The 27,040-nt window shown below is 36.5% G+C and overlaps 1 protein-coding gene across 2 annotated transcripts in view; it reads left to right on the top strand.

The window, feature by feature from the left end:
• The window catches only part of ESF1 (ESF1 nucleolar pre-rRNA processing protein homolog), a 64,712-nt gene extending 37,967 nt beyond the window's left edge, over positions 1–26,745 (top strand). For both annotated transcript variants that reach the window (XM_021700668.1, XM_021700669.2), the window contains 5 exons: positions 10,060–10,181; positions 13,996–14,083; positions 21,376–21,458; positions 24,802–24,948; positions 25,901–26,745. In XM_021700668.1, the coding sequence (XP_021556343.1) occupies positions 10,060–10,181; positions 13,996–14,083; positions 21,376–21,458; positions 24,802–24,948; positions 25,901–26,194 (734 nt within the window). In that variant the 3' untranslated portion in view covers positions 26,195–26,745. The remainder of the gene's footprint in view (positions 1–10,059; positions 10,182–13,995; positions 14,084–21,375; positions 21,459–24,801; positions 24,949–25,900) is intronic.
• Positions 26,746–27,040: the final 295 nt, after the last annotated feature.

Here is a 27,040-nt window from a genome sequence, read left to right on the forward strand (position 1 = left end):
CATTTGAAGAACAAAAATGGTGTAGTCAACTTTATTAAACTTGTTCCTTTATTTTGTACCTCTGGTTCATATAATTAAGTTAATTATAATCCTTGGATTAGGACACTCTCATCATTGGTCCAGCCTGGCCCTTTTATTTATTTATTTTTAAAATTAATAAGTGAACCCACTACAAAAGCTAGAACCATACAATAGCTTACTTTTATCCTTTTGATCTCCCTTACTTCCCCATACCTGTTATAACCATCATCCAGATTTCAGTATTCACTCCTTGGCTTTCCATTGTATATTTTCATCTCATTTATAAAAAGCGTGAGTGGATCAGAAGGAATGAGGTGTACTGATGTATGCTACAAAGTGGATGAACCTTGAATTTTCATGCTGAGTAAAAGAAGTCAATCACAAAAGACCACATATTTTATATGAAATATCCAGAGTAAGAAAATCTATAGAGAAAGGAAATAGATTGTTGGTTGCTGGAGGAGGGGGGTATTTGAGAGTATCCTGCTGGGGAGAGAGATAAGAGTGTCTTTTTGAGGAAATGTAAATGTTCTAAAATTGACTAGTGATGGTTGTACATACTTGTGAGTATATTAAAAACTATTAAATTGTATAAATTAAAGCTGTTAACTTTGTTCACATGGGGGAAGGGGTGTGGGTTTGTTTTAGATACTTAAAAAATCTTTGGGGACTGATTTTTTTTTTCACTCAACATTATATTGCTAAGATTTATCCATATTTTGTGTAACTGTAGCTCATTCATTTGAGTGTATATACCACAGTTTATATATCCATTCTCCTGTTGGATATGCATTTGGGATGTCCTTTAGTATGATGAATCATGCTGTTATGAACATTTCAATGCATTTTCTGGTAGGTGTTTAAGTTTTTCTAGGTATCTATCAAGGAGTGTAATTGCCGGGCCATAGGGTGTGTGAATGTTCAACTTTACAAGATGAAATACTAAATTCTTTTGTGTTGGCATTAGTTTACACTCCTACCAGCAGTGCTTGATTTGCACTTCTCTTTTCACTAATGTAATTGAATATCTGTTCATATATGTATTGGCCTTATGTTTCCTCCTCAGTGAAATACTCATAAATGTCTTTTGGCCATTTTTCTGTTATATTGTTTGTGCTTTTTATGCTGACTTTTAGGAGTTCTTTATTTATCTTTGATACTAGTCCTTTGTCTTTCATAGGATAGTAAATATCTTCTTCTATATGAAACTCTTCCCCACCCCAACCCTTGCCACATACACTCTCTTGGAGGTTTATCTAATGAATAAAAGTTCTTGATTTTAATATTGTTAAGCCAGTCTTTTCTTTTCTAATTAGTGATTTCTGTGTTTCATCTATGAAATCCTTTTGTATACAGATGAGACTGATATTCATCTTTATTTTCTAGTAAAGGTAGAAAGTTTTAATGTTTTTGACATTGAAGTCCTTGATTCATTAGGAGTTGGTTTTTTATATGATCTAAGGTAGACATCCAATTTCATCTTCTTCTACATGGAGTTTTTTATCCTGTTCCATTTATTGAATCATCTCTCACTTCAATAAAATCTGACATGTCACCTCTGTCATGTACCAGCATTTCAAAACTGCATGGATCTGGGCGCCTGGGTGGCTCAGATGGTTAAGCGTCTGCCTTCAGCTCAGGTCATGATCTCAGGGTCCTGGGATCAAGTCCCGCATTGGGCTCCCTGCTCCTTGGGAGCCTGCTTCTCCCTCTCTCTCTGTCTCTCATGAATAAATAAATAAAATCTTTAAAAAAAAAAAAACTGCATGGATCTTTTGCTTGGCTCTCTGTTTTATTAGTTAGTTAGTCTGTCTATCCCTGGACCTGTACCATACTTCTTAAACTGGATAAAAGCACAAGTGACCATCAAAAATATCCCACCCCCTCCCAGAACAATCGGTTGAGGGCTCTTTGAAGAAAACAAGCTCCAACACCAACAAACCACTTGCAAATGCTATAGTTTGCAGTATCTTCAGGGGAAAGCCGGGTTTCAATTAGAGCAAGAAGATGAAGAAAATGTTCAGAGATACAATAATTGAGTTTCTACTGATAATGCACTGTGAGTTCCAGAGAATTTAGTGGTAGAGAGTTGGAGGGGAAGAGAAATAGTGGCAGAAGAGTGGATGTATAGTTAACTTCTGAGGATAAAAACATGGAAGATTAGGGGGAACCTGATGATTAGGGCTTTTTGTGGTGACCAAAATGAATAGGGATAAAAGGCAGAGATTATTTCTGGTAAGCATAAGGCAGATTTTGGTGGTGAGGCTGCAAGTGTTGAGGATTAGGGATGGAATGGTATCTGATATTGCTGTGGATGCACCAAGCTAATCACCCTCTTAACCCCTTTCTGGGGACAGGCAAATTTACTGTGAGCTCACGAGGGTCCCCCTTGACTCCTGTTGACAGTTACAGGTGAGGAAATCAATATAACTAAAGAACACACTTGCTTTGCTCTGCAGGCTGTTTTTTGTCCCTGACTTTTAAAATACTTTAATGTTCTAGAGTTTCATTAAGGTTTATCTAAGTCATACTTTTGCTTGGTAGCTTCAATCTTGTGCAGAGTTAATTGGATTCCCAGAGTCTTAAAAATTAGTATCTTTCATCAGTTCTGAAAACTTCTGTCATTTTCTCTTAAAATATTGCCTTTTCCTCATGTTCTCTGTTTTTTCCTTCTGGAAATCCTATTTGATATGTGTGGTAACTTCTCATTCTTTTTTTTTTTTTTTAATTTTATTTATTTATTTGACAGAAAGAGACACAGCGAGAGAGGGAACACAAGCAGGGGGAGTGGGAGAGGGAGAAGCAGGCTTCCCACGGAGCAGGGAGCCCGATGCGGGGCTCGATCCCAGGACCCTGGGATCATGACCTGAGCCGAAGGCAGACGCTTAACGACTGAGCCACCCAGGCGCCCCGTAACTTCTCATTCTATAGCTGATAACTCACATGTTCCATATTTTTGAACCTATGTATCATGCTGGGTAATTTCTTCAATTTGTCTTTCAGTTCATTATTTTTTTCTTTACTTACAGGCTGCTGTTTAACTTGGCTGCTGACTTTATTATTTCAGTTACATGTTTTATTTGAGGAAGTTTTTTTTTTCTTTTCCAAATCTGTCTCATACTTTTGATGATCTTATCTTTTAATTTTCTCGTTTTTGTTTTTAATGTGCTGATTTTTTATTCTATATCTGATCATTCCAAAATCTGTAGTCTTTATAGATCTAGCTTTTGTATTATTTTGTTTCTGCTTACTCTGGTTCATACTGAATTTTTTTTGTGATCTCATTGTCCTTGGATCTTTCTTTACCTGTGGGAATTCTCAGAGGCCTGGGTCAAAAGTACTTCTTTAGAGAGTGCTTGAGAGAGTATTTGCCAGATGCCTAAGGGCAACGTCCAATCCAAGACCAGTTGAAACCAAATTTTTGGTTTGGGGTATTTGGGGCCACACAGATAGTGTGAATTCTAGCCACAAACCCATGGATTTGTGGGTTTGTGGTTATAAATTCTCTGGGGGGGGGGGGCGCCTGGGTGGCTCAGTCGTTAAGCGTCTGCCTTCGGCTCAGGTCATGATCCCAGGGTCCTGGGATCGAGTCCCACATCGGGCTCCCTGCTCTGTGGGGAGCCTGCTTCTCCCTCTCCCACTCCCCCTGCTTGTGTTCCCTCTCTCGCTGTGTCTCTCTCTGTCAAATAAATGAATAAAATCTTTTAAAAAATTAAAAAAAAATTTCTCTGGGGGGAAAACGTGTTTTTATTTCTGCTCAAAGCCAAAGCCTAAAAAGGCATGTATTCTCTCTTAAGTTTTTGGAGGAAGGGCAGCACCCCTGAAGGCACCCTTAAGGATGCTGGCTTCATGGTAGTGGTCTCCAGTGGGACCTTCCCCCATAATCAGGCTCCAAACTTTGTATCCTGCCTACTTGGCTAGCAGCCCATTAAAACCCAAGATCCATGCTGGACCCTAGTGGAATAGGGTATGTCCCCAAGGGAAAGTCCTTGCTTCTGAGCTAGTTTAACAGTTCTGTTTGAGTTTTCTTATTGTGACTGGACTCCAAAAAAATCCCCTTTTGTTTCCTTACATCTTAGCCATTCACTTAAAAGTTTTATATTTACTTTCTAACTTGTCTGTAAACATAAACGTGTAAAAAATAACTATTTTTTTTTAAAGATTTTATTTATTTATTTGACAGAGAGAGACATAGCGAGAGAGGGAACACAAGCAAGGGGAATCGGAGAGGGAGAAGCAGGCTTCCCGCTGAGCAGGGAGCCCGATGCGGGGCTCGATCCCAGGACCCTGGGATCATGACCTGAGCCGAAGGCAGACACTTAACGACTGAGCCACCCAGGCGCCCCAAAAATAACTATTTGAAAGTAGAATAGACAGTTGTCATTTCTCTTTGCCATAAATTAAATAGCAGAATGGCTTCATCAAACTCAGCCAAAATTTTACTCTGTTATTAGGACAGCTTGTTATTATGTACATTGTGATTACAAACTATTTGAAAGACAAAAAAAAAATACAAATAATTACAGACAAATACAGAAAACAGTAGCTCCCTAATGAGGCCCAAATGTCTTGTATTTGAAGTCAGTTTTTTAAGAACATTCAATTCTAAGAAGCAGGACAGCTTGGTTCACAGTAAATTGAAAATACTTAATAAATGGAAGGCATCACTCTAAGGGAGAGTAGAAGGAGATTTAGAAGAGCTTAGAGTATAAGCTCAAATTCAAGACAAATATAAAACAGTTGCTACCCACTGAGATAGCTTTTAGATAATCAGCAGTGGCAAAAAGCATTACCATTTATTCATTCAGTACATACTTTAGCGGTATCTTCTATGAATACCTCATTGAATGTTTTGGGAGATACCAAATTAAATGTTATGTGAGAAACCATTTCCAATCTAAGTAGCTTACCTATACTCTCTTATCGTTATTATCTTTATTATAGATGTCTGTGTTGTTTCCATATAGTAGGTATAATAGTATTCTAACAGTATTAAGTGAATAAGAAGAGCAATTTTGGTTCTGGCTGACTGGTAATTTTTACTGTTTACTATTGTTCCCCAAACTAGTTGTTATTTTACTTTTTTAGTTTCATGCATTGTTGCCCTCTGTCTGTAAGGTTGGCAACAAATTTGACTTGTTTATCCTTTCATTTATCAACAGACATTTATTAGGTATGTATATGAGGCCCTCCACTAGCCACCAGGGTGACTCTCACTGGGACTGGTTCAGGGAGACAAGCTATGAATGGCCTCTACCCTCATGGAGCTTGCAAGCTAACAAAGTAGATAGCTATTAATAATAATTTTAAAAATCACACAAATTATGAAGTTGCAACTGTGATAAATGGTACAGAATAAAAGAATATACACAGTACTGTAAGAATTTAAGAGAGAGGGATTACAGAAGTTAAAATAAGAAATAATGAACCAAATTCTGAACATGTTCTAAACAATTTCTTGTTCTGAACAAGTCCTGAACCAAGTTCAAAACATTTCACATCTTCATTTTTCTCATTATAAAGATTGATAGTTGACTTAACCAGTATGCTTTGAGGATATCCTAAGTACATAATCACTTGAATCACCAAAAAATGCCACTGGTGAAGATCACCATTACTCATAGGGAACAAGTATTCCTGTGACCTCTGTTACATAAGTAAGTGTGTTTTTCCCTCTCTCCACACCATTGGGGATAACTGGCCAGTTTGAAGGGGTGCCTTTGATGTCAGTGTTCCTCAGGACATGGTTGGTGGTTTTCCTCTAAAACCCTTATACCCAGAGTGAATTCCAAGCTGGGAGTTCCCGTGCAGTGGTGGTGGTGGTAGTTAGTTACATTTTAAAAGCTCTTTTTGGAATTGAGTGTTATACTGTTTGATTTAAACATACAACCATAAATAAAGATAGAGCCATAAGTGTTCATAAATATTCTCAATGGACCCTAAGTCCTCACTTAAATAAAAAGTGCCAGTTCAGCCTATATCAGAAATCTTAAAACATGCATTTTGTTTTTATAAACAAAACCAACTACAGTACCTAGTTGAGTTAGGTTATTCATGTCCTACCTGTTGAAGACTTTCCAGATATTTCACATGAGTAGTAAGGTCAGGAGAAATGTATACTTTTGTTTTAGTGGATTTTGAAAGCAAATTTAAAGTATTTTTGTATGTATGCAAACTGCCAAAATCATTCTGAATGGATTGCACTTAAATTATTGTCATAATTGAGTCATCTGTGTTCATGGTTGGCTTTGAAAGAGTTTTTTACCACTTATTTGTAGGATTATTGATGTTATATTTATTATGTATTATATATAAATATGTTATATTTATTATATTTAATTTATATTTAATTCGGTAGTCTTTGGCTATACACTTACAATTTTTTAAAACAAATTTGTGCAAAACTTAAAAACAGCTATAATGAAGTTGTTTTTTAGTCACATAGTGGCTGCTCTCAAATGAGGCTGAAACTGTCTGAAGAATGTTCTTGTGCATATGCCAAGAGACTTCTGGGATGGACATATTTTTAAGAACCAGAACATAAACAACTGTGATCTGTGGCAAGAGATTTAAATGACCTCACGATGACAATGAGAACAAAGCATTTTTAAGTTATCATGGTGTTGTGTTAATTCACTGCAATGTGTTTGTCATTCTACTTAATACACATTTGGTATGTTTAAGTGAGAGCCAGGCAAAAAATTTCAGACTGTATTTAACTGAAGATAACTCTTTCTTTGTTGTTTCAAACAAGCTAAATACCAAAAAAAAAAAAAGAAAGAAAATATATTTTCTGAGAATAATATTTCATGAATTATTCTAGAGCTGTAGGTTCTTACATACACACATGTACACACACACACACACACACACACACCACTTTGGGATAAAGGCCATTTATATTTATATCCTAAAGATTTGATTCATTTTCTTTTGGAGAGAGTATGTTCCAAACTTGCAAGATCAAACAGTTGGCTTGAAATAAGAATTCTTCCTTCAAGACAGATCAATTAAGTGTTTATTAAGTACTTACTATGTGTCTGGCACTATGTTAAATATTATGGAATACAAAAGAAGGTGACTTTAGCTGCCTTTGGTTTAGTTGGGAGAAAACTCTAAAGTGAAAAAGACATTATATAATCAAGTACCAAATAAAATAACACATAACTTATGTGATGCAAATAATGAAATAGCCCTTCTTTTCAGAAATGCCTTCTAATCATTGTCTAGAACAGTGGTTCTCAACTAGAGGTGATTTTGTTCCCAAGAGGACATTTGGCAATATCTGGAGGCATTTTTTTATTTTTATGACTGGGGCTATTGGCATCTAGTGGATAGTGCAGACATACTGATAAACTCCTTACAATGTACAGGATAATTCCTCACAACAAAGAATTATCTGGTCCCGAATGACAACAGTGCTGTTATGAGGAACCCTGCTGTAGAATCTACAAATGTCAGTGCTAATAAGTTTTGAAGTTATGGGAGCTGGCCCCCCATCTTCATGTAGACCTCTAGTGCCCCTGTAAATGTTCTTTGCCTGAGACCCTTAGATTCTTACATCGAAATGAGCATTGAGTATCCGTAAACCCCTGAATGCTGTATGCAAGTTTTTCCAGTACAGTGTTTCAGGGAGAGATGCCGTATCTTTTATCAAATTCTCAAGGTATCCATGTTCCCAAAAAAGATTCAGACCCTACATGTGGAGTAGAAGTTCATAGTGATTAAGACACATCAAAGCAATGTCCTAGTCACGTGAAAGAGACAATGATACAGAACTTTCCTTATCATTGTAGTAAGTTTCAAGGATCAAAATTAAACAGAATACTTTTTGGTGAATAAAAAAGTTTAAATATATTAATTTAGTATTTTGGAGTAATAAAATCTTTCTTAATGTTTGAGGAAATTATACAAGAATGCCTTAAAGATTATTTAAACATCATATCTAATAATACAATACTGTACATGTAGAATTAGACTGGCTTGATTGTATGCTAACCCACAGGCATAATATATAAACCTATTATTTTGTGATTTAAAATCAACTTCTTTTGTCAGGATTTGCTGCTTTCTCCCAAGTAAGGATCCCAGTTTACATTTCCTAAATGCTGTATATCTGTTGATTCAGTCAAAGATCTGGACATCATTTTATACAGGTCACATTTCTCTTAAAAACAGTTTAGTAAAGAGAATTGTATTTTTCTCATAAGAAACATCTTTGAATTGAGAGTTGTGTTTCTGATTTAGCATTCAATAAATTAGAGATCTTACCAGCAGTGCATCATAAAAACAAATCTGCATAACCTTGAGTATGCAGATAATTTAATACTTTTCTAAGTCATAGAAATTTTAAGATTAAGTCTTGGCTTAAAAGCCAAGGAAGGGACCTTAGAGATCATCTATTCCAGCTGTTTCAGGCTGTTCTTTGAGGCACAAGACCCAAAACACTACTTCTAGTTGTTACATATTTGGACTTCTACCAAATATTTTCTTTGGGGGTGGGGGAGAGGTGTATGTGGGTGGGAGGGTTATATGCTTCTGATCTAGACCAACCTCCTTTTTCAGATAAGGAACCTGAGACCCAAAGCTTTTGACTTTATTCATTTTATACTTTATACATTTCTTTATTCTGGGTCAAACCAGCATTTTAGATGTATCTGGTCATAGTATAGAGGATAACTAGGCAGTTACAGTCGTGTGACTTCCTTGCTGCATGTTCTTAGGCAAGTTGCTGAATGCTCTTAGTCTCAGTATACTCGTCAGGTAAAAAAGGAATTGTTATATCCTTAGGATTGCTTTCACCTTAGAATTTAGAGTATATCTGGGAAGATGATCTGGATTGACCATGTCTCTCTTAAAAAGCATTTTGAATCATTCCATTAAGTATTGTTTTTCTGAAATGAATATTATGTCATATAAATAGTGAAGCTGCCTCCTCCCCAAACCAAACTGTGATGTCCAAACAATACTACAAAATAAAGAAACGTCTTTATTACCAAAGGTAACAACACAGTAATCACATTTCCTTACTTTGGCAGTAATGAGGGTCTTCAAGGACTGATACGTCAGCCTCAGGGCTTTTTCCTTCTCACTCATCTAGTCCAGTTATTACATAAGCCACCTAGAAACACAAATTAGGAACTGTAGAATATAAGAAATAAGGACCTTTAAAGATGAAGTACAAGAGCAGATAACATTGAGGGTGCCTGCCTGGGTGGCTCAGTCGGTTAAGCGTCTGTCTTCGACTCGGGTCATGATTCCAGGGTCCTGGGATCGAGTCCCATGGTGGGCTCCCTCCTCAGCAGGAGCCTGCTTCTCCCTCTGCCTGCCACTCTCCCTGCTTGTGCTCTCTCACTCTCTTTCTATCTCTCTCAAATAAATAAAATCTTAAAAAAATTTTTTTTTAAAAAGAGCAAATAACATTGAAAGAGGTAAACCATACAAAGTGGAATCTGACCTTGGTGGTCCTTTTGATCATAAGGATGTATCTCACATAGTACTTGAGGAGAGATTATGAGAATTCTTTCCTCCGGGGGTATTTCAACAAGGATTGCCTTACTAATCAATTTTTGTTAGTCACCTATGGTTTCCAAGGAATGCTTTTATTTGGGCAACAGAAGCAATTAGAGATAATTATGTTAAAGACTACTTACCTGTTTGCCATCAAAAATGAATTAGTAGTCATATCCTGAGAAGATTTTGTTCCAGGATTTTTCCTAGTGTCTCAAAGCAATTAAGTATATAGAAATGAAATTTGAACCTAAATAAAAGATTTTTCTTCAGTGGCCTGACTATATATCAAGTTGCTAGGTTTGTTTATTTATTTTGGTTTGGTTAAGTTTATTGTTGTTTTTTATTAGGAAATAGCTTTGATATGAGTTGATCCTATATTTCTCTGATTTGGGACTATTACACAATTTAGTGTTGCATTTTATTTTGTTACTCTGGTAAATATATGTAAATTATCTTTTTGGGTAAATTACATTTTTAATGAATGAAGATACAACATTTTAAACTGAACTCTGTGTTTTTTCTTAGGTCTGAAAGAAAGTGCAGAAGAAATGGTCAAAAACAAATTGGAAGGAAAAGATAAATTGACGCCTTGGGAACAATTTTTAGAGAAGAAGAAAGAGAAAAAAAGACTGAAGAAGAAACAGAAGGTATCAATGATATTTTTTTTTTAAAGATTTTATTTATTTATTTGAGAGAGAGAGTGAGAGAGAGAGAGAGAGCACAAGGGGGGGGGAGCGGGAGAGGGAGAAGCAGACTCCCTGTTGAGCAGGGAGCCCGATGCGGGACTCGATCCGGGGACTCCAGGATCATGACCTGAGCCAAAGGCAGTCGCTTAACCAACTGAGCCACCCAGGCGCCCCGGTATCAATGATATTTTAAGCAAATACTTATTGAACAACAACCATGTATCAGAAGGTACCAGGTGCTTGGCATCCATTATCTCATAATGTAACCACTCACTAGAATAGGCCTTGTTATAATCACAATTTTAAGAAAGAGGAAGGGAAAAACCCAGTAGCCTAAGTGTTTTCTGCAAAGTGATGTAATGAGGTACAAATCCTAATAAAAGACCAGAGCCACTTTAACTACAGTGTTCTAGTATTTTACCTTTAAGTATGCCACCTATAAGATACATAGTTTAGTTGATACGTAGATATAAAACAGTTCAATTCTATTTGTGTTTTTGAGGAAGAAAGATGCATACAGAATTTTTTACTTGAGGTTATATACATACAGAAATTTTTTTTAAGATTTATTTATTTGAGAGAGAGAGCACAAGCAGGAGGGCCAGAGGGAGAGGAAGAAAGAGTCTTAAGCAGACTCCGCAATAAGTGCGAAGCCCGACGTAGGGCTTGATCTCATATCCCTGAGATCACGACTTGAGCCAAAACCAAGAGTTGCATACTTAACCAGCTGTGCCACCCAGGTGCCCCTACATATAGAAATTTTTGACATGAGTGAAATTTTTTTTTTTTTGAGCTTTTATATTTGAGTTTATTCTTCATTTAACTTTTAAAACACTACTATAGTTGAATATTAAAACAAAAACAATAGCAAGTAGTGAGCTATGATTATAGTCCTTCACTCATTCACTACTGCATATAAAATGCCAGCAGTGTTATTCACTGGCCCCATTAAGAGGTCTGACACTGAACACCACCCCTGGGATGATGTTCATCATCCTCATAGGCTTCCCCATTATAATGGCGCCGTCTTTCCTGATTTGGATCAAAGTCCACCAGTTCTACCTGGTCCATTTCATCAGTCTCTTCTACTTCTTTCCTCTCAGGTAGGAATGAGTGAAATTTTTTTCTCTACATTTCTCAACCTGCATTTTTCACGTTTCAGTATTATATGGATCTATTAACATCTTGTCATTAAATCCCTTTAATTAAGGATATTTCCTCTGCACTAGTATGTTGTCTTGAAAAATCTAATTTGAATCCCATAATTTGAGGATAACATCTTTTCCATCAGAGTCCTTAGAAATAGCAGAGACCACTTAACAGTTTTTGCCACTAAAAATACTCTATCTTATCACTGAAATTCAGCATTCTAACAGTATAGTTATTGCCTTAAGATAGTATCAGTAATCACAGAATTTTGCAGTTTGAGTAATCTTAAATGATTTGTTCTAGTCCAATCCTGATGCTTTATAGTTGTAGAAAAATAACTGATTTATCTCCAGCTACACAGCTTGTTAATGACCAAGCTGAGACCGGAATCCAGATCTCTCACTCCAGTGTCCTTTCTACTGTATGGTATTGTTTCTCTCTGTCCTGCAGAGGCTTGTGCTTTTGGTACAGGTGTGACTTTCAGTGCTTGTAAATATAGAGGGCTGCAAAATTGAATGATGCACTGGAGGGATTTTTAATACTCCTCTATTTTAGTCAGTGTTTCTGGAAATAGATAATAAAATGAGAATAGAGGGTAAGAGCCCTGTCCCCATTGATAGGTTGCCTCTCTTCTTCCTTAGAACTTCTTTTAAAACTAAGGTAAGCAGTAAAATATCTTCTAAATGGAATAATCTCATAAGTTATTAAACCATCAGTTTATTGTAAAATTTACAAGTGGGTCCTTTTTGGGTCAATAAAGTAGTCACTTGTTTCTGAGACCTTCAGCAGCTATTCTTTTTGATTTTCATTTGCTGGGCACTTTGAGCTTATCTTGTGCTTTTACTCTTTCCCTTCATTGGGCTAAGACGACTCGTTTTATTACTGCCATTAAAAATACATCTGTTGAAAGCCAGTTTGTTCTAAACTCAGTGCTCTGTGCTGGGTTGGTGCTGCATTCCAGCAGATCCCTTCCATCCACAGTTTTTCATATAGAGAAGAGTTTCAAGAATTTCCTTCATGTTAAAAATATTTTTCCCCTTTTCCTCTCTGTGACTTCAATTTTGAAATTGAGAAATTATTATTATTTTTTTTAAAGATTTTATTTATTTTTCAACAGAGAGAGAGAGACAGCGAGAGAGGGAACACAAGCAGGGGGAGTGGGAGAGGGAGAAGCAGGCTTCCCGCTGAGCAGGGAGCCCGATGCGGGGCTCGATCCCAGGACCCTGGGATCATGACCTGAGCTGAAGGCAGACGCTTAACGACTGAGCCACCCAGGCGCCCTGAAATTGAGAAATTATTAATAAAGAAATGAATACATGGTTATGTGTCAGAGTTGATATAGCTATAATTTAGCTCTAAAAGCAGTTAAAGAAATACGTGAATGGATAGTTAGATATGTAGGTATTACATAATCTTTGTTAGAAACATCATATTATTACTGAATCTGTTGTAAGAGTTTGGTGAAAAATTTTTAGTTCTTGTTCTTAAAAGGATATTAATATCGGGGCACCTAGGTGGCACAGTTGGTTAAGCATCTGACTTTTGGTTTCAGCTCAGGTCGTGATCTCAGGGTCGTGAAATCGAGGCCCTCATCAGTCTCCTTGCTCAGCGCCGAATCGGCTTGAGATTCCCTTTGCCCCTCTCGCTTGTGTTCTCTCTCTTTCTCTCCAAAATAAATAATTAAGTATTTTTTAAAAAGGATATTAATATCCAAATGAATACTCTTTAGGGCTTGGTGGGTCTTTTTCAGCATGCAGGGTGATGTTTAGCAATATATACTCTAAATATTTTTATTAAAATGACTCATTTTTTAGGTTCCTGGGAATAAAACTCAGTCTGGTTAGTATGATCTTAGTTCATATGTTCTATTTATTTTATAGGCTTGATTTTTAATTTAAATATTCTAATTTAGTAGACCGTCTGTTCAAATTTAATTAGGAAAAAATTTAACCAACAGTTCTTAAAAATAGCCAAAGGGTTTTCAGGGGTGGATTACAGATAAAACAAGATAATTGTTGAAATTGGGTGATAAGAACAGGAGCTTCATTAAGCTGTCCTTACTGCTTTTGTATATGTTTTAATTGTCATAATAAAAGATCACTTTTTTTAACCTGCAAATAAATTATTTTAAATAATTTAAATGATAACCCACAATGTACTACTTCAAACTATTGATAGTCACTGCAGTTTCTCAGTTTTGTGAGAGAAAAGGCCACCTCCTTTCGCTGTCAACCACATAAAAGTGTTCTTCTCTTTTGAATGTCTGTATCATTTCATTTTTGCCTCTTCTAGCACTTCCTATCTTGAACTACTATTACTGACATATGTGTCTGTTTATGTGTCTAGCTTTTGCTTATAAATTGTAAAATTTTTAAAGACAGAAACCATGTATCTGATAGCTTTCATTTCTCCAAAAACCCTACATAATTTTCTATATTTATTAAATATTCCATAAATAGTTGTTGAACAAACAAAAGAATAACTCAGATGGGAGTTATTTTACAAACCAATCCATTTTAAAAACTGGTGTAATTCTAGATTGAACTATTTGATTTAAAAGAAATGATAGGATTTTCCTTCATGGTCTTCGTAATAAACTACATGTATTTTTATATTCAACTTTAAGGCTCTTGCTGAAGAGGGTAGTGAAGATGAACTTCCCTCTGATGTTGATTTGAATGACCCATACTTTGCTGAAGAAATTACAAAAATAGGTAAGCCAGCCCATATTTGAGTTTTTAATTGGAATTTTTTTTAAAAAGGTGTCATAGGTAGAAACAATATAAACTACTCATTCTCTTAAAATCCTAGAATTTGTGTAGCTCTTTTAGTGGCTTATAAGCAGTCTGTACAATGGGGTATAAATATCTCTCAGCTCAGGAAGGGTCGGCATGCCTCCTATACATACAAGGGGTAATTTCATTAGGAGGGTTTTGGTGATGTGATTGACTTAATGGTTTACCAGGGATTCCTTTCTCAGAAATATCCTTGTAGAAGGATTGATGAGAGAAAAGATGAAAGAAAAAGGAAGTCAGCTTCTTGTGTGCTTTCACTGCTTTTTTATGATGCATCTACTCTAGGTCTTTGCGAAGGCTGTGAAAAAGTGAAAGTGAAAAATTTGTTTATGTTCACGTGGATGTGTATATAAATTTCTTTTAATTTTTACAGTGTTATATAACGTATAAAAACTTTTCTGCTCAAATATACAAAAACATCTATGTTCCATTTTATCCATTTTACATTTATCCTACTTCATCATTATAGATGAAAGCCAGCTTCCTCCCCTTTTTCCTTGGATCCCTGAACTATCTAGGCATTCAATTTCCTGTATCCAAGGAGCTTTGTTTCCATTGCATATGCACTGCTCATTCTTTCCTGAATGCTTTCATTCTTACCTTTTTGGTATGTGTAAATGTGTGTGGTAAGGTTCAGGCCGTACTTAGGTCAGTGCAGAGACTACTGTAAGCATTTTCCATTTGTTTTCATGCATTTTGCCTTTCCCTGATCTAAATACCACACACATGAACTCCAAAAGACTTGCTCCTGGAGCAACTCCAATTGGCATTGTAAAGAGAAGGATTTTATGAAATTTCCCTGCTTCTTGTCCCTTGTGACTAGTGGGCCAGAATAGTTCTCAACAGGAAAGTCAAAATTGCTCAAAATTATTTCCTGGTTTTTATAGCCTTTTAGCACTGACATTTTATTGATGAAAAGGAGATCAAGATGAATAAAGTCTATTATAGGATGTCATATTCTTAGGAATTGGAAAGGGAAATGGAAACTTAGCATATTCTGCTTTTTATCATACCTGAGTGGTCATTTCTAGAAGATGATGGATTTTAGCCTTATCCTCTGATTTCAGGAAACCAAATTTATAATGGAGAAATGCAAAGCATTATAGTTTCCTTGTTCTCATTCCAAAGTGCTTCATTTGGCATGTACATTCTGGTCAGACTTTAGAACTCAGGGTAGGATTCAAAGAGTAAGTTAAAAATGTTTTGATGGCTTGGGGTAGCTTGTTTCCTGGAATCAGCACATTTAAATTGTGAATAAGCTTCCTCGAAAGGTAGTAGCAAAAGTTCCAAGGGAAAGTATAGATAAAATTTTTTGCTTTCAATATACTTTTGATTCCAGAGTATATCCTAGGAGTAATTATTTATATCTGGGCTGAAGTTGTTTCTTTAAAGGAAAAAGAAAAACAAAAAGGCTGAGAATTTTTTTAATAAAATTTAGGGCCAAAAAATAGTATCTTGCCATGTTTGTTTATTCATTCAAACAATAAGTATTACCTACTAGGTGCTGGACACTCTGCTAGGCTAAAGGTAGAACGGTAATGATATAAGCAAGGTTACGTTTCTTGAGAAGTCTATGGTATTAGGGAAGACATGCTAAACAGGTAAACAAATAAGAATATTATGAGAATATGGTCAGTGTTTTAAAGAAAATAGGGTAATATAGAGGATATAACTGAGAGGAAGGAGAGTAGCTTACTGTAGACATAGGGTAGGCAAAAAAGACTTCTGAGGTGATGACATTTGGCTGAGACCTGTAGAATGAGGAGTCCTGCATAAAGAATGTTGCAAATGAGAGGTAAGAGATAGAAAGGCTGTGAGGTGAGAAAGAATTGTCATGTTGGAGAAATTGAAAGACCCTGGTGTGGCTGGAGCATGGTCAGAGGAGTTTGGTATGAGGCCAGGCTGGACACAGGATCAACCCAGGGTTTTGTGTCGTGGCAACACATTTGGATTTTGCTCTCCTGACAGTGGGAAGCCACTGAAGGGTCTTTAAAGCAAGAACATGACATGATCTGGTATGTATTCTGGTTCCTGTGAAGAGTACAGATTGAAGCATTGGTGAGAATTGGGAGACCAGACTTTGCAAGAGATGATGGTTGGTTTAGATAGCATGCCAGTAATGGAATTGGAAGGAGAAAAGTAAATGGAATTCTAGATATATTTTGGACATAGACTTGCTGACTTACTTGAATAGGGAAGTAATTTAGCATAACTCTAGATTTTTGGTTTGAGTCTCTGGAAGTATATTCTTCCATTTACTGAGTTAGGAAGGAATGTAGGAACAATAGGTTTGGGTGGGAAGTAAGGTCAGTAGGTCCATTTTGGTTATAATCACTTTGAGATGGTTGGAGATATTATGTTACATTTATAAAGGAGTCTGGGTGATCAGCTGAGAAGTCAGTGCAGATATAAACTTAGGAATTAGTAGCATATAAATAGTATTTCAAACCATTGAACTGGAGGTGAAAAGCATTGATAAGAGATGAGGATGCAGGATTGGGCTCCGAGGTTGGGTAAAGCCTACACAAGGTACTATTACTCTGTCATACTGGCAAAGGTTCTACTTGGAGGGTAGGGGGAACGTTGAAGAAACTGAGGAGCAGCTGTGGAATAGGAAGAAAAGCATTAGTGTTTGGAAGGGTGTATAGTTCAAACCCCATGGTTGAGCAGGACAGAGACATTTTAAGCCAGATGGACTTGGATACATTTATAACACCTTTGCCCTTGGCAATCCTGTAGAGCTAAACTTACATACTCTTCAAACTATGGAGGAATTGAGTTCGTTAATTAATGCCAGACCTGGTGTTTGGCTTGGGTTAGGAGCCAGTGTGAGTACTAGAAATCTTTTCTCATTTTTCCCCCTACACTATAAACTTGCTATATTTTTTTTTCTGTTTTTTCCTAAACTGCAAACTTGATAACAAATGAGAGTTTCAAAAATATAATGTACTTCTAGAATGAGTTAAAAGTTACTTTTTTCTTAGAAATGAAATACAGTTGACCCTTGAATAACATGGGTATGAACTGCACTATGAACCGTGAATCCACTTTTACGTGGATTTTTTATGATAAATACAGTACAGTACTGTAAATGTATTTTATATTTCCTTAATAACATTTTTCTTTTCTCTAGCTTACTTTATTGTAAAAATAGATACTAACAAATACACAAAATATGTATGAATCAACTCTTTATGTTATTAAGCCTTCAGGTCAACAGTAGGCTATTAGTAGTTATGTTTTGGAGGAGTCAAAAGGTATATGTGGATTTTTAACTGGGGGGGGGTCAGTGCCCCTAACTTCTGTGTTGTTCAAGGGTCAGCTGTATTGGAAAAATTTGTTTATGTCTGTCTAATCACATAAACTCCTTAATAAGATTTTGTTTTTGAAGAAGTAGGAGTAAAATAAAGTATATCACATGTAAATATACCCTATTAAAATGTATCCTTTGACAACTTTAGATATTTGATAAACTACCATGAAAATCTGATAATATGCTACACATACTTGATTCATTTAGTATGTTGAGTGCTTATATCAAATTGCTTGTATATGTTGTTCTACAGTTTAAAAATGCTTATATTTGTATTCTGTCCTCTAAACTTCAGCCCACTTTATAGATGAGTAAATTGGAGCTCAAAAAACATAGCTGAATTGCACAACGGTCAGTGGTAGATGGTAGAACTTGAGTCTTAATGGACCCTCTTTACTTTTTGTCACCCTCAAAGTAAGTATGTTGTAAAGACCGAAGCCAGAGCCAGGACCCATGTGTATAAGAGGTGGACATGGGGAATTGCTGGATTTCCAACCAAAGCCAGAATGCCCAGGTCCAGAGGACGATTAACAGACTGTATCTAATTATGGGCATTGGAACTTGCTACAAAAAACAGTGAATTGCAAGGGGGCTTACCACTCCGGTCTGGTCAGTACTGAGACCGCATTTGCCCTCCAGTGAATTCTTTTAACTATTCTGGTACGAAGTGCTCCGCTAAACCCTTTGGAGGAAGTTTTTTATGAGAATACTTCTCGGACATTACAAGTAATGGAAAATGGAACTTCCTTTACAGATATTCCTTTTACAGGTCAAGTTTTTGCAACACATCTTTTTCCATAAATATATTCTGTTACATTTTTTGCTTAAAGAGATAGTAGCCTCAGTAAGGATTTTTAGATTTATTTTTTTAATCCATATCTGATCTGGAATCTCTGTTAGTATTCAGTGTGTTAGAATCAACCATATGTCCTTTTCTCAGCAGTCACAGACACGTGGTTTCTTACTTGCCAAAAGATTTACTGAAAAATAAAGATTACCTTTCAGAACAGAATTTTCATTTCCCTAGTACTCTTTATCTAACTTAGGCCTAATAGCTTTCCAAAGAGAAAAAAAAAAATGCTTTTTAAAAGAAATTAAGATGTGCCCTCTTAATATGATCTTGTTAACAGTGCAGAAAAGATCTATGCACATTATTTATCTTCTGGCTAAACAGTTTGGACCAGCACAGTAAATTCTTTGTGAGTAAAGAAATATTCATCATGTTAAAATTGGATATCATTTTTAGCCCTGACCATTTTGGAGATTCTTTTTTTCCTCCTTTGCTACAATCTTTCTTTCAAGTTTATTTTTATGACTTTTCACCAGGTTGTTATAAAATCAGGAACAGTTCATTGTGGGTTCTTTGAAATTATTTCCCACAGCTGTATATGAAGATCTTTATCTCCTTTATGTATTAATCATATACAGCCTGGTTTTTTTTCCTGCCACAGAACTATCTTCTGCATATGTCACTTGTCTATTCACTTCAAAAGGAGCTCTTGCCTTGAGAACATAGGAGCAGAAGTAAACTTAGGGTGTAGAAGTCAGACCCTAAGAAAGTGGAACCTTGATGATATTATATATAAATATACACATATTTTAAAATAGAGAAAAAGTTATAATCTGAAAGTAGATATATCATTTCCTTAAAAACATTTGATATAGGAACAGTAAAGGCTTTCATTTTAGGAAAAAGGGCTGTCTACAACTATTTCTTCCTGGAAGTGTAGACAGATGCCTTGGTAGCACTGAAGGGTGATCCTAAGCAGCACTTGTATGCTGGCATTTTCTCTCAGCTGGGCACGTCTGCAAAAGTACAGCAGGGACTTAGTGCTCACGGAGCAGTTTCTAAAGCCTCTCTCAACTTTTAGGCTTCATTTTTCCTGTTACCCCTCATTAGCTGCAGTTATTCAACCATTATATGCTTTGTGAATTTATTTATTATTTCACGACAAAATGTATTTTAAACAGAAAGAGTTGTTACAAGGAGAAGGACATTCGATAATAAAGGAGTGTTGTTTAGTGATTAACAATAGAGAGCCTGAGCTGGACTGCTTGGGTTTGAATCATGGTTTCTTCACTTACTAAACTTGAGAGAATTACTTAATCTCTCTGTGCTTTGGTTTCCTCATCCACAGAATGAAGATTATAACAAATAATGGAATCTACCTCATAGCATTGTTGTGAGGATTATATTAGTTAGTATATGTAAAGTGAGTAGAACAATGCTACTGCTTGATACACAGTAAGTGCTATGTAAGCATTAATCATTATTACCTTAGAGACCATTGGTTTCTTAGCCAAAGAGGACAGCGTCCCGTAGAGAAGATTGGCATTGTGTAATAATATTCTAGAGTAACACAACATGTCTTTGTAGATTCTGAAACGTCTTACTCATTAGACTAGTCTTTCATACTTTAGCATCCTGATGCCAATCCTTTTTGCACCCCTCCTGCTCCAACAGACACAAAAAAAGGAAGAAAAAATAAGGCATCAGCATGATCACTGAGGAACCCAGGACATATTATTTTTTTTTTTAAAGATTCTATTTTTTTATTTGACAGAGAGAGACACAGTGAGAGAGGGAACACAAGCAGGGGGAGTGGGAGAGGGAGAAGCAGGCTTCCCACTGAGCAGGGAGCCCGACGCGGGGCTCTATCCTAGGACCCCGGGATCATGACCTGAGCCAAAGGCAGACGCTTAACAGCTGAGCCACCCAGGTGCCCCCCAGGACATCTTATTTATGTGTAGTAATAGCAAGCACTTTATAGCACCATGTGTCAGGCATTAACTGAGCTCTTCACATTTACCAATTTATTTAGTCCTCACAATAACCCTGTGAGGTAGGTGCTACTATTAGAATTGTCATTTTACAAATGAGGGCACAGGCCCAAACTGCCACAGCATAAGTGTGATATAGCTAGAATTTAAACCCAGGCAAACTGCTCCAGATTCAAGTGCCCTTAACTCTTGCACATGACTACCTCTCATTCAGGACGAGAACATCTCCTCTAACATCTTGTGGTCTCCAGAAGTCCCTGAGTCCCCGGAGATACAAGCAGTGTTACCAACCAGGAGCCACTTTTACCATAAGTAGTTTTGCTTAATAATAGGGCTGGTAAGTTAATTGAAGATCAGTTTTTGTCTTTAGAGAAGGAAAAATTGTTAAACTTTTACTATGAAATTCTTATTGTAGAGATGAATTTTTCATTTTCCAGGTGAGTTTTTTATATATAGAATTTTAAGAGTTTATGTATTAAAATCACTTTTTTTTCTTTGTGATTTCTTCTATTATTCTTACTCTAAGAAAATATTTCTTCTATTTAAGATCAGGTAACTAGTCTTCTGGAATTCTCATAGGTTTGTTTGTTTGTTTTTTTTTTTAATGTTTAACTCTTTAGTCCATTTGCATTTTATTTCCCTGTACATTATGAGGTGAGGTTATAACTCGATTTTTTTTCCCCAGAATAAAGCAGATTTCCCAGCACCAGTTATTGAATAATCCCTTCTTTTTCCAACAATGTATGATAGTGCATTTTATTACACACTAAGCCATACTGTTCTATTGTATGAATGGATGTTGAATTTTATCCAGTGCTTACTCTATATCTTTTCAAATGATCTCATGGTTTTTCTTTTTTAATTAATGATGTAATTATGCACTACTTTCAGAAGAAATCCCTTCTTTATAATACTCAGTCACCGTATCCAGATGTATTTATTTCGTTCATACCCATAGTTATCTCCACTGACATTTTTTACTTCTTTTAGTTTCTCTACATCTATTTATAAGATTATTCCTAGATACCTAGGAATAATCCTGACTTCCTAGTGTAAATAGAATGTCATGGATAGTCTTGTAATTTTTTCACCCTTCTGTGTTGGTTTGTTGTGCCAGGTATAAAAGAAAAGAAAAAATCAATGAAATCTACAAAAGATTGCACATCTCCAGTGGAAGATGCTGAAATAGAAAGACAAAAGGTAAAACATGATCATTGCTACATTCCTAGTGGATAATTGATATGTACAATTTAAATGAAGTTGTCTACATGAGTTTCTAATGTCCCTAATAAAAAAATAACTGATTTTAGCAATGAAATTTATAAATAAATTATAAAACACATAATTAAATGTTTTAGCAATGTAGGATTTTTTAAAAAGATTTATTTATATGAGAGAGAGAGAGAGGTAGTGCTCATGGAGGGGAGGGGCAGAGGGAGAGAATCTCAAGCAGACTCCCTGCTTAACAGGGAGCCCGATGTGGGGGCTCCGTCTCACAACCTGAGATCATGACCTGAGCTGAAATCAAGTCAAATGCTTAACCAACTGAGCCACCCAGGTGCTCCTAGCAGTGTAGTTTTTACCAGACATTTTTCCAGCTAATACAAAGTTGAAATTTTATCTCAAACCCAGGTCATGTCCCTTTTTGATTTAGAGGAAAATCAGTCACTATTAAAAATTCTTACTATAGGGTTGCCTGGGTGGCTCAGTAGTTAAGTGTCTGCCTTTGGCTCAGGTCATGATCTCAGGGTCCTGGGATTGAGCCCCACATGGGGCCCCCTGCTCCGCGGGAAGCCTGCTTCTCCTCTCCCACTCCCCCTGCTTGTGTTCCCTCTCTCGCTGTGTCTCTGTCTGTCAAATAAATAAATAAAATCTTAAAAAAAAACTTACTATAACTAAGACAAAAAAATGCTATTAAAACCTTGAAATAATATTGCCATAAGTTTAATTTTTTTTACTTTTTAAATTTAAATTCAATTAATTAACATATAGTATATTACTAGTTTCAGAAGTAGAGTTTAGTGAGTCATCATTTGCCTATAATACCCAGTGCTCATTATATCATGTGCCCTCCTTAATGCCCATCACCCAGTTACTCCAACCTCCCACCCACCTCCCCTCAGCAACCCTCAGTTTGTTCCCTATAGTTAAGAGTCTCTTATGGTTTGTCTCCCTCTCTGATTTCATCTTATTTTATTTTTCCCTCCCTTCCCCTATGATCCTCTGTTTTGTTTCTTAAATTCCACATATGAGTGAAATCGTATGATAATTGTCTTTCTCTGATTGACTTATTTTGCTTAGCATAATACCCTCTAATTCCATCCACTTCATTGCAAATGGTAAGATTTCTTTTTTTGATGGCTGAGTAGTATTCCATGTGTATATACACCACATCTTTATCCATTTATCTGTCAATGGACATCTGGGCTCTTTTCATATTTTGGCTATTGTGGACATTGCTGCTATAAACATTGGGGTGCACGTGCCCCTTCGGATCACTACATTTGTATCTTTGGGGTAAATACCCAGTAGTGCAATTGCTGGGTCATAGGGTAGCTCTATTTTCAACTTTTTGAGGAACCTCCATACTGTTTTCCAGAGTGGCTGTACCAGCTTGCATTCCCACCAACAGTGTAGGAGGGTTCCCCTTTCTCCGCATCTCTTCCAACATCTGTCGTTTCCTGATTTATTAATTTTAGCCATTCTGACTGGTGTGAGGTGGTATCTCACTGTGGTTTTGATTTGTATTTCCCTGATGCCAAGTGATGTTGAGCTTGGGACTTCATCAGGATAAAAAGCTTTTGCACAGCAAAGGAAACAGTTGACAAAACCAAAAGAAACCTGAATGGGAGAAGATATTTGCAAATGTCTTATCAGATAAAGGGCTAGTATCCAAAATCTATAAAGAACTTAGCAAACTTAGCACCCACAAAACAAATAATCCAGTCAAGAAATGGACAGAAGACACGAACAGACATTTCTCTAAATAAGACATAAAAATGGCCAACAGACACAAGAAAATATTGCCATAAGTTTTAATTCAATCTGAATCTGCCCTATAATTCAGACTTTGTTTTTGTGTTATCAAGTGCTAATTTCTCTCTTACTATTGCAAACAACATAAATGTAATGTACAAAATTAAAGTCTTTCTTGGAAATGCAGTGACCTTTATGCTTCACTGACTCCAAAGATCCATGGCACAGATTAATATGTATTTTTGCTGAGGCAGGAGTTGGAGTCAACAATGTCCCAATGACCAATGTTCATGTCACTGCCTGGGAGTGAGCCTAACTGGTCACCTAAACTCTGCATGATAATGCATCTTTTCTGTCCTCCATTTATTGCACATACAGTAATGCTCATAGAGTAAAGGAGTGCAAAAAAAAATCTTTCTTTTGTGGAAAATGGTTCTTAAAAGAAAGCCAACTGCAGGTGCCAGTGATGGAAGTGAAAGAAAATTAGAACAATCTAGGGACGCCTGGGTGGCTCAGTTGGTTAATAAGCATCTGCCTTCAGCTCAGGTCATAATCCCATGGCCCTGGGATCGAATCCTGCATCGGGCTCCCTGCTCAGTGGGGAGCCTGCTTCTCCCTCTGCCTATGTGTGCGTGCTCTCTCTCTCTGACAAATAAATAAATCTTTAAAAAAAATAATCTAAAGTGGTAGTATAGAAAGATTCACAGAGGTTTGGCAGTATACTCTGTATTTTCTCTCGTATACATGGTTGTTTACTTGGTTCCTAAAGGTTCATGTTTAATCCCATGGTTGGAAGAAAATTCCACTGTTTAGTGGAAACAGACATATTTCAGAACCAAATATTAAGATTCTGCCTTCATAGAAATGTATCAATTTTGAAAAAGTAAAGGCAAAAAAAGCAAAAGAAAAAAAATTCCTTGCTGTTAAAGCACATGTTTGGAAAGTGTAGGTTGTTTCACAAAATACTACATGTTTGCTAGATTTAGTGTCATTGCCTGAAAAGACCGAAGTGAAAATGAGAAATTTTTATTTGGGGGTTTGAGGACTCTTTTCTATAGCCTATTAACCAGTTACATGAAGTGAAATGTGGTCTGGGTTTTTTGTTTTGTTTTGTTTTGTTTAAGATTTTATTTATTTATTTGACAGAGAGAAAACAAGCAGGGGGAGTGGCAGGCAGAGGGAAAGGGAGAAGCAGACTCCCCGCCGAGCAGGGAGCCCAGTGCGGGGCTCGATCCCAGGACGCTGGGATCATGACCTGAGCCAAAGGCAGATGCTTAACTGGCTGAGCCACCCAGGTGCCCCTTTGGTCTGGTTTTAAATACAAATTTTCATTCCTCTCCTGCTCTTGGTGATGTTGCTTCTAAAAATTTTATCTCATTGCTCTACAAAGATCTCTGAGTTTCTTTATGAGTTTTGGTAATCCACAATCAGTTTATGGATGACAGATGTCATCCCAGAGCACTAGCGACTGGGTTCTCCTTTCCTAGAGGGGCTATCTGTGCCCCATACTTCAGCTTGGGGAAAAAAAGCACTGTTGTATATTTGATTTTTTTTTTTCCCTCCACAGGCTGAAATGGCTTTGCTCGTGATGGATGAGGAGGAAGAGAGTAAGAAACACTTCAATTACAACAAGATTGTAGAGCACCAGAATCTGAGCAAAAAGAAGAAAAAACAGCTTATGAAAAAGAAGGAATTATTAGAGGATGACTTTGAGGTAACCAGGGACACCTCTTAAAGCTGGGTTGAATTTAAAGTTGGCTCTGGAGATGAGCATTGAGCACAGCCAAAGTTAGTCTGAAATGTCTTAGGAAAGGCCCACAGTGGAGCCACAGCTGCCATCTTTTAGTCCAAAATAGCCAGTTCATCCAGGGTGGATCAAATCACTGTTTAGTTGAGCACCAGGTGAAGTAGTGGCTTGTTTTTTGGTTGCACCAAAGCTATGGCTTTGCTGCTTTTTTTTTTTTTTTTTTTTAAACCTAGCTTTTTATGTTAGAATCATATGCAATGTGATGCTCATGATGGGAAAGATATACATACTCAAGCTTGACTGAGAAAGAGCAGGTTCGTGTCACATCGTGTCACACATACACTGTGTACAGTGGCCACTGCAGTAGGCCATGTTTTTTTTTATTGCTACAGCTCTTTGTTTCTGTCACTCCCTCTTTTCCCTCTTTTTGCTAATAAGAACTTATTCCTAAAGGCCAATCACTCCTATGTGTGAGTTTGAGCCTATACAAAAAAGTCTACAAACTGATGTCAGCAACTATTTAATGACTTCCAAGAGCAGGCCTTAAAACTCCATTGAAGAGGGGCGCCTGGGTGGCTCAGTCGTTAAGCGTCTGCCTTCGGCTCAGGTCATGATCCCGGGGTCCTGGGATCGAGCCCCACATCGGGCTCCCTGCTCAGCGAGAAGCCTGCTTCTCCCTCTCCCACTCCCCCTGCTTGTGTTCCCTCTCTGGCTGTGTCTCTCTCTGTCAAATAAATAAATAAAATCTTTAAAAAAAAACTCCATTGAAGATCTGTGGGAAAACAGTTTTCTAATGAATCAATGCAAAACACTCACATTTGTATTTTATATGATCGACAGCTCACTTTCAAAATTTGGCCCCGTTTCTGGTCCTTTTGGTTTACTAATTTAATTATTCGTTTCCCTTTTGGATTTGCAGGTAAATGTTAAGGATGCACGGTTTCAAGCAATGTATACTTCCCACTTGTTCAATTTGGATCCTTCAGATCCTAATTTCAAGAAAACAAAAGCTATGGAAAAAATCCTTGAGGAGAAAGCCCGGCAGAGAGAACAAAAAGAACAAGAACTTACTCAGACAATGAAGACAAAAGAGAGTGAAATTCAAAAGGAATCACAGAAGAGATCCATCGATCCTGCCTTGTCAATGTTGATCAAATCTGTAAAAAATAAAACAGAGCAGTTTCAAGCAAGAAAAAAACAAAAAGTCAAATAGCTCTATGTTGTTTCTTTCTGGATTGGGAATGTGTTCTCCTAAAGTATAGAGAAGTGATAGAGGAAATATTTATTGGGAACAAAGCTATCTTTCAAGAATAAGAATAAAATCTTATTCTGACCATTGTAAAATTTCTCCCCCTATATAACAGTTTGACCTAATTGTGGATGATTGGCAGATTTGTTCTGTATATTTCCACAGATTAATCATAATTTAATTAAATTGAAATACGGAATTTATAAAATTTTTGAATTTTATGCAATTCAGCCATTCTAGTAGAAACTTAGCCTAATTTTTTAAAAGATTGTTTACAATTCTATGTAAAAAATAGAGCAGTGCACAGTTTTTAAGTCTGAATAAGAATTATAATTTGAAAATATATATATGCCATACATTAATTTCTCTGAAACAGGAGGCAGATTTAGGTATCTATGTAAATTATTTTTCTAGCCATAATGGATAGAAGCCAGTAATTTTCTTTATTGTTTGTTCATGTTTATTATAGTTTGTTTATGAAATTAATTTGTAAATAAAAGTGTAAAATATTTTTATTATTTTGTGTAGGACTGATTTATTTCATTTTATGCACCTCTGAAAAAAATACCTGAACACTTGACTAAGAGGACAATTCTTTTTTTTTTTTTTTTATTCTTATGTTAATCCCCATACATTACATCATTAGTTTTAGATGAAGTGTTCCATGATTCATTGTTTGTGCATAACACCCTGTGCTCCATGCAGAATGTGCCCTCCTCAATACCCACCACCAGGCTAACCCATCCTACCACCCCCCTCCCATCTAGAACCCTGTTTGTTTTTCAGAGTCCATCGTCTCTCATGGTTTAA

This window comes from Neomonachus schauinslandi, chromosome 10 (genome assembly GCF_002201575.2).
Source record: "Neomonachus schauinslandi chromosome 10, ASM220157v2, whole genome shotgun sequence".
Classification (NCBI taxonomy): domain Eukaryota; kingdom Metazoa; phylum Chordata; class Mammalia; order Carnivora; family Phocidae; genus Neomonachus; species Neomonachus schauinslandi.